Source organism: Geospiza fortis, unplaced genomic scaffold (assembly GCF_000277835.1).
Source record: "Geospiza fortis unplaced genomic scaffold, GeoFor_1.0 scaffold10, whole genome shotgun sequence".
Classification (NCBI taxonomy): Eukaryota; Metazoa; Chordata; class Aves; order Passeriformes; family Thraupidae; genus Geospiza; species Geospiza fortis.
In genome coordinates, this window is record NW_005054326.1 from 2,952,947 (window position 1) to 2,965,076 (window position 12,130).

Here is a 12,130-nt window from a genome sequence, read left to right on the forward strand (position 1 = left end):
GAAAGAGAGAACCAACATCTGTCAGTGGCATGGGTGCACAGAGCTTGGGAAGGTGCCTTGGCTGAGCCCATTTATCAGGTGATGTTCTACCTCACAGTTTCCTGCCCTCAGCTTCTGACTGTGTGGTCCTGACACTTGCCTTGCTGTGGATCTGGCACTGTTATAATGCAACATGAGCCAGTCCTTCTTGCCAATCCAGCAGAATTAGAGTGAGTTGCTCTTTTTGTCAGTCATTCAGTTGACATCTGTTGTCTGACAATAGAGAAAAGCTCTTTAGATTGAGAATGGTCAAACACTGCAACAGGTGCCTAGAGAGGCTTCCCCCTCCTTGGAGATAGTTAGTGCTGGAACAGACAGGGTCCTGAGCCACCTGGTCTACTTTGGATCTGGACTGAATGTTAGCTTGGCTCTGCTGGGAGCAGGGAGTTAGACCAGCTGGCCTCCAGAGGTCCCTTCCAACCTGATTTGTTATAGGGGGCACTCATGATTCCTGTATCTTTTATTTATTATTTATTGTTATTTATGATTTTACATTGAGAAATCTTAGTGCATCAGTGTCCCTGGCTGAAGCTTTATCTGTCAAACATCAGGATAGTCCTGTCACTATTATGAAATTTCAGTGTAGGAATTCCTATGTTTAAATTGTTATGAGCAAAGGGATTTCAAGAGGAAGTCAGTTCTTTTCAAATATAGATACTGTAAGGTTAATCCTATTGTTGCTAAACCAAATATTCTAAAGTCAGGTTATTGAAGGTGAATTTATGCTGTAAAAATTACTAATGTAACATGTACACAATTAAAGTTTACAAGCAAGTTTAACTTTATGTTAGAGAGACGGCAATAATCATACAAAATACACAAAGCAATAATCATACAGAAATACACAATGCATTTTAACTGATTCATCTCAGTGGGTGTTAATAACATACTCAGATCCTGTCTCTGCTTTGCCTCTCTGGGGCATGCCTGTGATGCAGTAAGGCTTCTGGATTTTATAGGACAGATAAAAGTTGTTGTCGTGCTTAGCAATTGGATATTTTCATGGCAGCAAATCACATTTACTTACACATTTCCATAGGGAAGCCTTTTTACATGGGTAAAGGTGTGAAAAAAGGCCCAGAACTAAAATGAGTCAAGGCCATATTTATATGTAATTTAAGGAATGAAGGTAAAAAATCCTTCAATAACAACAACACTACCAAAATCTCTAGTAACAAATGGAGAAGCAAATATATCTTCAAAAAATCCCAGAGTCTTATTCTGAATTACACACCTCACTCTCCATAGCTGTTCATAAATGGACAGTGTAGCTGCACAGGGTATATTTACTCCCAGTTAAATGTTTCTCAATACTTCTAGAGTGATGCAAAAGGGCTGTATTGTATTAGTTTCTTCTCTGTTGTGCAGCCAGATTGTGAAATGTATAAGCCAGAACATATAAAGACTAAGAAACAAAGCCATCTGGATAGTTTATGAATGATTTGTCATGCCAAGGTGCTCTATAGTTTTTTAATCATTTTTCACTTCAATAATATTTTTCATTTATTTTTACAGACTGCCAGCACTACAGATTCAGGGACATCTGTCTTTTCTGCAATCCATAAGGTTTGGTTTTTTTTCAGTAGTTTACACAGGTATGCTCAGGTAGTTTGAGATTCTTGTCTTTCAATCAGACTTTTCAGTAGGTGTGTGCTTCCTAAAGGCACTTCAATGTATTTTGATGGGACCACAGCTATAGAATCCACATTGTGTTCAGAGAGGAGGGCAAACCATCCTGTAAATTGTCTGACATCAGGGATTTGGATCTGAGAAAAGCTGGAGAGATCATGTATGTATTACCACACAGTGCCCACCAAATACATGTGTTTGGGATAAATTTGCCTCAGGGCAAGGCTGCAAGGATTGTGTCTGCCCAGTGAGAATCTGTACCACACTGGTAGTGAGTGCAACCTGTCTGGCACTACATGTTCTTTGCTGAGAGTTTTTTTCTATATTCACAGTGAGTTGTTCCAGGAATGTACAGAGCAGCACTTTTCTGGGATTCCCTGTGAGTTCCTGTCTCACAGGATGCCCTGTGACATATCCATTAAAAGTAGTAGTCTGCTGCCAAAACTGATGAAAAATCATCAGGAATTGAGGCAGATGGGACCTCCAGTGTAACTCACAAATTCCGGATTCATTCTTTGAATTGATGTGTACGACATCAGTCACCAACCTAAGTTGTGAAACAACCATTCTTTCTTGAAACTAGGAATTAAAAAATAATTTCTGTTTGGATTTCATTTTGAAAATCTCAGTTGTCTCTAAAACATGCTGGGTCTAATCACTGGTTTAGAGCAACTTAAGATCTCATTTTTCAGGTGTGGATCTGTGCTGCCTCACAGCTTCTATATTCAGTTAAAAATTATGTCTAAGTGGGAGTCAAATGCTGGCACCAGAAGCCAAGCAATTGCATCTTGGTGGTATTCTACATTTGTGAGCCCCTCTTTTGCCTGGCCAAAGCATGTATGGAAGAGGAGATTCTGCCCATAAAGCTCCTCAGGGAGCAGAGCCAATAAGAAGCAAGCTTGCTCTTTCAGTACGCAATACAGTACAAAGAGACATAATAATCCAATTTATTTTGGATGATTGATTAATGGGGACATTGCTCATACACCCAGTGTATGACATTTCCTATTACTTGTTCATATCATTTGAGAGTTAAAGGATATAAATACATATGAATTTCCCAGCAGTTGGGTTGCCACCTGTCTGCTAAACACATTAAAGGGGGAAAAGGGTGACTTGTATTCCATTTATGAATGTTGCAGCTATCTCAGCAACTCTGAATAACATTTCTGACACTGTCAAGGGAAAATTTTCCATAGCAGTCTCAATACAGATTCAGCAATTCTCTCCCTGACACAGCTAGACATTTAAAGGACGTTAACAAAGGCAGAGGTAGTGGGAAGGGAGTGATGGCACTGAAGGAAGTTTACGGTGCTCTGAAGCTGATGCTTCTTCCCATAAGACAAGTCACAAGAGAGCTAAGGCCTCTATGTATGCAATCAAAATGAACATTTAGCAAACAGCTGTCAATCACTGTATAAATTCATCACTTCCTTGGTTAATGTTTATACCTGGCATTCTAACAGTTAGTTAATAAATAGCTCATTTGTGTGAAGAACTGGAGATGGTAAAAAACAATAAATATCTGTAACAAACACCCGTGCAAATCCCCCACTTGCATTTCTTTTTGTGAAACACCTGTTGAGCAGATTGCAAAGCTATTCTGTGGTATGACATCATTCAGTTCTATGAAATGACTACCAGTGGGTCTGCTCACAGCATCTATAATTAGCTCCTTACCTCTAAGTTTCAGTGATTTGAGCAGCACACTGATGTAAATGTTTTAAATGAGCTCCTGGAAATGCCTTTGAAACCAAGCAGCACCTAACATGGGCATCAGCACTACATATGTATGTCAGGCTTTCTCCTGCAGTTTAACCTGGGCCTTACAATTGTGGAATATACTTGGAGAAAGTATTTCTTGTGGAAAATACTTGGAGAAAACTCCAGAATTTTCTATCTGTGAACACATAGCTGTGGATCTCAAGGGATCCTGGAGAGAATGAACGCTCTGCTTGCTCTGGGTTTACTACCCCAGTTCTGGAGGGACAATATAGTCCCAAGACACAAATTCTAACAGGAAATCATGAAGTTCAAAGCAGATCACTTGCTTAAAACCCAGATACCTTGATTTCAGTGCTTCTGTTTCACAGAGTCTGTTTCTTCTTCCCTTGGATCAGTCTTGTCTGACATTTGTTTAGCAGTCTGGTAAAATTCAAAAGAAAGAATAAGAATTCAGTGTGGGGGTTTTTATTGTAGTCCTTTGAGACACAGGGGAAACAAATACACACCCACCCCACCCCTGCCCTGATCTTGTACTGAAATGCTTTTTGCAAACTAGTCAGTATTTTCTAATTTTGTTCTTATAATTTCAGCTAATCCTCCAAATCTTCAAACAGTTGCCACAAATCAATTATGTTTTCAAGTCAGAGATAGTTTGGAGTTTACAATTGTTTTGCGTACAATATGTGTGTGTGAATGAGAAAATTAGATATTTATGTGCATTTGTAGGCAATCTTCTTGGTTGTTAGATTTTTGATATGATAGTTTGAGAACTATCAGCAGTCTGACTCTTGCAAATTTAAATGCCATTTCTTCCAGTGGTGCCAAGATCAAAGTGAGTAGAGTTAGAGGCATACGCCTGACTGAAGAGTTTAACAGAACTTCTAAGTCTCTCATTTTAGTTGTTACCTAAATTAATCCAAATACCTGAGAAGCCATTCCAGTTTGCTTTGAGTTGCCAAGAGGGACACATAGGGGTATTTACATTCATTGTTTAAGTGTCGGTAGTACTTTTCAAGAAATCTGACAAAGCATCAGGTTGTGTAAAAGTAGAAAAAGAAATTCAAGAGTATCTGCACTTTTTAGTGGGTTGTACCTGGCCCACTTGATAGGCAAATTTTTGCAAGCTCAGTGAAGTAAAATGCAAAATTTTATCAGCCTATTTTTCAAAATACATGCTTAAAAGTAACATTCTCTAAAACCAACCTGCCCATGTGAGTCAAACTGTGGTAGCCCCAGTCATGTTAAAAAAAGTGTTACCTGTTATTGTTCTTCCCCTTTCATCTACCTGGAGCCTTCTCTTCTCCAGGCTGAACAACCCCAGCTCTCTCCAAAGGAAGGGAAAAGTTGGTGGATTTTTTTTCAGGAGATATTGGTGGAATGGGAATGCTGGGACATGTCAGGAACATTTTGGGAGCCATGAAGAAGGGAGCTGACAACATGTTAAGGGGTAACAGTGCCTTTTTCAGTGTATTTCTGAAACAACCCACTTTTTTTTCCTCTGGATATGGATGGGTGAGGCAGGCAGCCTGTCACCTCCCAGGTACCTGCTGCATATTTTCCCTGTTGCAATGAAATTCCCTGTGAGTTAGTGTGTCTTATCCAGGACTGCATCCTTCATTTACATTTAGTACAAATTAATGGAACACTTTTTGAGGTGCAGTTCCTGTAAGTGCTGTTCACATGAGCAGTCTCATTAAATACAAACCTCATTAAACACAAATACAAGGCTCATGGGCAGCTACAGCAACACAGGAAATCAAACACACTTAAGCACAGTTGCAAACCAGAAATTAGCAGGTATGATGCTGATTTAAGATGGAGTGAGCAGTGCAGGCCAGGGCTAAGTGCTGTATGTGATGCCCCAACCCTTCACACAAGGGACAATGGCATTTCTGACAGTAGTCAAGGTCATCCTGGAAGTCCTCTGACCCAATTACAGTGCAGAGATCCAGCTTGCCATACAAGTCCTTCAGTTTTTGCTCAGGCTGTGCAGAAACCTTGTTTATGCCCTTGGACAAGGCAACAGTATCAGACTTAGATTAGTAAATGTTTTGAATGTGAGCACAGCCTATGCCACAGAATCTGGGGCTGGACAAAAGTGTTTAAAATGATTTTCTGTCTTGTGGAAAGCAACCAGAAATGCTCTTACCAGAAAAGCCAGCTACTGGCAGCAGTTTTGAGTGGCTCTAGTAGGTTTGCATATGCAGACATATTTGTTTGCGTAGGCCAAAGGGGAGTAGCATGTTGCAAAATATTTTAAGAACAAAAAAAAAAAAAAAAAAAAGAGACACTGAGCTGAAGTGGATTTTTAAACCTCTTGAGAATGAACAATATGCCTTTTTAGTAAACCAGTTGTGCATAGAGATCAATGTACACAATTAAAAGACTAATCCTGCTGTAAGTTCACCTCAAGTATTTCATGAATTTCACATGATCCACCCACTTTTTTTCTGTACCTCTGCAATTACCATATCAGCAGCAATAATTCTCTGTTGTTCAAGTGCCAGATACAACATGGCTCTCACATTCCTGAACGTGGCACATTGTGCTGTTCTGTTTGTTTGTTGTTTCAGAACAAGGTAAAATTTTACTCACTTGCACACCTCACTGAACTTCAACCCACTCTTGTCATCTTCTTAATCAGTGATTTGTCTTGATCCTTGGCTCTCAGTTTCTTATATTTAGTTTAAATTTTGTGTGAAATCCATGTTAACCAAATGACTTTTTGAACCACTTCTAGTTTTCCCCTCTGATCATATGTGTGAAGTGTAGGATCATCTAACTTCTTTTTCTCCCTTCCACAAGCTAGAAAATATGAAGTAGCTCCTTTCCCACTACAGCATAAACATTTCCATGCAATATTTTAATTTACAGATACTCTTCAGCAATATAAAAGCATCATGAGCACCATCTCAAGATTTTGCTTATGTGAGAAAGTTAGTCTGGCCAGATAAAGCAGTAACTTTTCTGCCTCTGTGTATGCACAGGACAAGAGCTGATTATTCCAAATTATCTTCCAGTCCATTTTACTTGAGAGGTACATTTGCAATAGCTAAGCAGGAAGAACTCCCCTTGTAGATGTGACTTTACACATTTGCAAGTACAGAAGGCGCTCATCTTGCCACAAAGTAGAATTTAGCAAATATGAGAGTAACCCCCTTATCAACATTTAATTTTACAGTGTATAGGAAGTAGTTGCAGATCAGGCTTCCAGTGTGCTGTGCTTTGTTCAAACACTGAATTAGGTTTTAAAAACCATCTTTCAAAGAACATTTGTTTTAAACAGAATTTTCTTTTAATCATACCAATGAGGTGATCAATCACTGTATTTGTGATCATGTGCTGTTCACGTGTTTACCAGGTTTTCCAGGTCTTCAGCTGATTTCTCTAATGTAAGGAAAAACCAACAAACCAACAACAAATTGTTATATATCCCAGTTATATAAACAACAATAAGAAATAAAATATTAGGTAAATAAACTTTTTTTGGGTCACTCCTCAGTGACAAATGCTTTAACTGGTGGGTTTAAATGACAAGTTAAAGGTGTTCTCTCTCTCAGTGTGAACAGTGTCTACAAACTGAAAGACAGAATTTCTTCTATTTCCAGAAACATTTCTTGGGTATCATATTAAAGGATGCAGAAAAGTGCAATTTCTCTATCAGTTCCACAAAAAAATCCCCAAACCCCAAGGGATTGAAAGACAGGCTCTTCTTGCAGTGTCTTTGCCCTGTGGCAAATGCGTTAGCAGCTCTTTTAAAGCAATTAACATCTCAGTACATTTGGAAAACAAACAAGAGAATATCTTAGCTTTATCTTTGCCTGCACATCCATAAATGAACTCATCTCAAAGGCTCTGAATCTCTAAAGACTCCACAAGTATACAGTGGAGCAATTTCAGCAAAATGCTTGATACCAAAAGATTGCAAGATTTATTTTTATTTCAGGCAGGATTTCAGAGGAACAGATTTTGAATTGCCTGAATTAACACATTTACAGATCTGGGGAGAATAAACGCCCTGTTGGGATGTGTTGAAATATGAGCACATGGTGCAAAATCACTTTGTGAGTTATATCTCTTTTTTTAGTCACACTGACATAAGCAATGATTTTTAAGCTATTGCCTGATTGCTGAACTCACTTTATTTATCTTCCTCAAAGTCTCTCTGGATCTCAGAAGCACAACCCTTCTTTTAAACTATATTACTAATTTCATCAGGCACCTGCCAATAGTTATTGCACAAAACAATTTCTGACACTGAATGTAACACAAGGTAGGATTTCCTTGGTGTACATCACTATGGTTTAAATGTTTAAACAGTTAAAATCCCTTTAAAATGTCATAATCTTATTCTCTCTCTGTATGTGCATATCTATCTATCTATCTATCTATCTATCTATCTATCTATCTATCTATCTATCTATCTATCTATCTATCTAAATAATACCCAGTTCCATTCACAATTGTTCTTTCTGACAGACTCCCACTCAACTCACAAGTCTGAATTCCCCCCGGAGGACAGCAGGGCCAGACTGGGAAAGCAGAATGCAATGCTTAGTTTGAGTTGTTCCCTGCTAACATACAGAAGCTCTTAAGTGCTGAGGCAGGGAACTTGTGCTTTATCCTGGTCAGAAGCTGGGAGCTCTGCTTCTTACGTGACATAAAGCAGGATGGGTAGTGTGGGGCAATCGAGTGGGAAGAAAAGATGCAGCTATAACTTTAATATGCTGGTTAAAAGGATTCTGGCCTTTCTGAATCAGCACCAGGGCTCTGTCTAATCTCCTTCCTCCACTCATGTTGCAACAGAGAGTTGCCTAAGTGAGCTATGCTGGCTCTTTGCCACTCAATATTTCCCTTCACCGGGGAAACCCCCAGCTGGCTTTTAAAGGCAGCTTTATGGCCCGAGGATAGTGCCAAAGGCAGGAGGAGGCGCCTCACCACCCTCTGGAAGAATTTGAAGGTAAAGATGGGGGTGGGATCACAGGAGACAAGCTCATAGCAAGCCATTCCTTCCACTTTATTAGCTGATGTTTGACACATTGATCATCCCTGCTTTTTTACTACTATTATTTCAAGGGAGAGTTGCCAGAACTGATTCATTGTTTTTTTGACAAACAAATAGGAAGCAGTGTTCAAACTGCCTTGTCTTTGACAACATATAAGCTTACAGAGGGGCAAAAAAAAGCTTCAGAAAATGCTTTGTCTCTGCCATCTAGCAAGCATATCCCTCCAAGAGGAAGGTCTGTGAATCAGGGGGAAAATCCCATAACAAAGCCTTCAGCCCTAACAATTGCATGTAAAAGAGATTAAGTCATGGGAAACTCTTGCATGAATAAAAAGAAACATGCAGCAACATGAAACACGCCAAGCTTCAGATTTCACTGCCAGCTTGAAACGTGGGCCGTGCTGAAGAGCATTGTGTACTGGGGTACCTGTGAAGAATGCATATTTTTATGACTGGCTTTTGGCAAATATTAAAATGAATATGTGTTGTGTTAGAAAGTAATGCTTTATTAATTCTCTTAAGTACTGTGTTAAATATAGTTTTAGGTTATAACAAAATGTTAAAATAGAAACGATGCTAGGTAGGATACTTTTTTCTAAAGAAAGGACTCACACTGAGGTAGCAGCCACAGGACACCTAAATCTTTCAGATAAAGAGAATTTATTGCTCCATTATCAGGAGAAACAAACAACTTCCCACCTCGCTCGGGTAGGACAACACCATTAGGATTATGAGGAAGAAGTTGACACTGACCAGACAGAATCCTGTATTTGAATGGAATTTATGCATCATGTATGAGGTGTATGAATATACAACAGGTTATTGTTTTTAAGGGTTAATCCTTTGTTAATGGGTGTCCTTTTTCGGGCTTATGCTACCCAGAAAAAGGTACCCGGACATCTGTAACTCTTTGTTTCTATTGTCTCATATTGTCCTAATTCAAATTGTCCAAATTATTATTACTCTAATTGTATTACTATTTTTATAACCACTTCATTACTATTAAACTTTTAAAATTTTAAAAACAAGTGTTAGGCGTTTTTCACATACCTGTGTCCTTCCAGCGAGCACAGGGCTCATTTGGAGGCACAGACACAGGAGGATGGCCTGGATTCACCTCAGGGATTCCACATGAGCCCTGGGCCCACATGGAAATGGGGGAACTGGGAATTCTCCAAGGATTACAGGCACTGCTGCTCCACGCTTGGGGGAGCTCAGTAGTGTCCAGGTGGCCTGGAAAATTCGGCTCTGTCTTCAGGAACTCTTAGGGCAAAGCAAGGCAAAAAACCAGCAGAAAACTTAAATTTATTGTGTTATTGGTTTGGGTTTTTTTTCATCTAGTCCGTGCTAGGGTGGGAGCCGGCAGCCCTGGCCCCACCAGCCCCTGGTCATCTTTCCGGAGCCATTGCGGTTACAGCTGAACAGCCGTGGAATGGTGCGAGCGTTAGAGAAAACACAAACAAACAAACAAATAAACAAAGTGCAAAACCCACCAACAAAACAACAAATTCAGTTGGTGCGGGGTGAGGCCGGGGAGCGCCCGGAGCCTCCTGGGAAATGCAGTTCGCCCGGTCGGTGAGGCGAGGACCAATCGCCGCGCCTCTCCTCGGCTGGGCCTGCTGGGAGTTGTAGTTTATTCTGCCCCCGTCGGGGCGGCGGCCAATAGCGACGGGGTCGAACGAGACTACACTTCCCAGCGTGCACCGCTCTGCCGGCGCTGCCGCTCCGCGGATGTGTAAACAAACATGGCAGCGGGCGATGGCGGCGGCCGCGGCTGGCCCTGAGGCTCTGTGAGCGCCGGTGTCTGCCGGGGCTGCCGGTGGGCGGCTCCGCCTGCTCCTCGAGCAGGGGCTGCGGCGAGGCGGATCGGGGCTGGCGGCACACATGGATGACAGCAAGGTAAGGGCCTGCGGGGCCCGCCCGGGAGCTGGAACCGAGGGCAGCCAGTGAGGCTCTTGGTGCAGGGAGCCTTCTGAAATCTGCTCTTGGCGAGCTCTGCTTGCCGCAGCTGATAGCAAGGAAGGGTTGCCCGCTTAGTTCTTGCTTGCAGCGCTTCGGTGCTGCTTCTGGCGATTCCTTAAACCTCCAGGCATGGGCCAAAGGCTGGATACCAGCAGTGGTGTGGTGCAGTGGCTTTTGCTCCCAATAGCAGCCTGGGTTGATGGGGTAAATACCACAAATGGTGAGGTACGAGGGCAGCACCGTGGGTTGCAGCCTTGTACTGCGTGCTGGAGCTTGGATTCTTCCAGCATTGGGAGAATTTCATGAGAGCAGCACAGTGGCATCCCTGAAGGTGTGAAGCTTCCAGCTGAGCAGCGCCGAACGTGAGGAGGTGCCCAAGGAATGGATCTTGCTCCTGCTTCCCCCACCCTCCTGCTTAGGGTGTTCCTAAAGCAGGGCCTGCAGGGACAGTGGCTGTGCCGGCTCGCTGCAGCGCTGTGCAGCGCAGATCCAGCTGAGGCTGGGTGGTTCAGCTCCCTGGAGTGCTGGTTATGGCTTATCCTGGGGGGTGTGCTGGAGACACCACTGGGATTTTATTGGAACAATGTTACACAGCCTGTGAAGATCTGCCTTAATTCAAAGTGGGAAAAATGCTTGACGTGATTTCTTACGAATAAAGAAATTTAGAAGTGATCAGTAATTTGTCAGTCCACAATCCACAGAATGGGTTGTAAGGCTCTGAAAGGTTTATGGTGATCTGCTATTTTAACATGTGTACTATTTTATTTTATTAAGGCTTTGCCTGAAAGCTGTGAAGGAGGGTGGGGGAAATCTGCATCACTGATGTCTCACAACTCTGGGAACTGCATGAAAGTTTGTGTAATTTGGGCAGTAGTTTAGAAGATCCAGAAGATTTAGTTCTGGAGGTGTATATAGTTCATGAGCATTTTCTGATTTTTATTTCTTTTTATGTTCTTTTCTCTCTGACTTAGGCTCTTTTTATTACCCAACTTCCAAATTTTCATTTAAAAATAATTTTGGGTCTACCATTGTGTTATGTGGAGTTGTGATAGGATGCCTTTTTTATTTCCCCTGAAACATTTTTTGACCCATTTACTAAATAAAATAAATCTATTTACCCAGTCAGTAAGTCAAATCTTTGATCTTTTTATTTCTTTTTTAAATTGATGTTGAGTTGAATAAGAAAAAACAGCAGAGTGGAATATTCACTCTTCTTGCTATCTTCACTCCCAAGTACACTTTTTATAGTTCATGAGGCTGCAGGTTACCTTGAGGGTTTGGTGACTCCATTCAGGAGATGCCATTTCCCTTAGGAGGGCTCTTCCCATTGCAGGTTGCTGTGTCAGGATGAGGCAAGCACTATTTATACCTCATTTTATGGCCACTGTGGTTACCCTGGAGTCAGCATGTCCTTTAAATCTCCTAAAAACTCCACTGAGTCATGCTTTCCTCCTTGCTGAGGGGGTTGGCCTGTGAAAGGACTTTCCCTGCAAAAACTCATGCAAATAAATTGTGTTGGTAGTGTAGTGACCATTCTGTAGCTGCCTGCAGCCAAGTTCAGTGTTTGCCTTCATCTGACTGACACAAAGAATTTAGAACTGAGCTTGCAGGCTGCAAAGTTTCCCTAATTCATAGTGCTCTTTAATTTAGCCTTGTCTGGTTTAAGAGGGCATTAGAAGAATGGTTCTTGTCAACACCTTCCTCAAAATTGGAAGGAAATAGCAAGAAATAAAGGGAGAGGTAGAATATCTTGACATCAGATCTAGAAAA

At 41.4% G+C, this 12,130-nt stretch overlaps 1 protein-coding gene across 1 annotated transcript in view; it reads left to right on the top strand.

Annotated features, from left to right (window-relative positions):
* The first annotated feature begins 10,127 nt into the window (after positions 1-10,127).
* The window catches only part of CREBL2 (cAMP responsive element binding protein like 2), an 11,671-nt gene continuing 9,668 nt past the window's right edge, over positions 10,128-12,130 (top strand). The window contains exon 1 of the mRNA XM_014307035.2: positions 10,128-10,297. Coding sequence (XP_014162510.2) covers positions 10,283-10,297 — 15 coding nt within the window. The 5' untranslated portion in view covers positions 10,128-10,282. The remainder of the gene's footprint in view (positions 10,298-12,130) is intronic.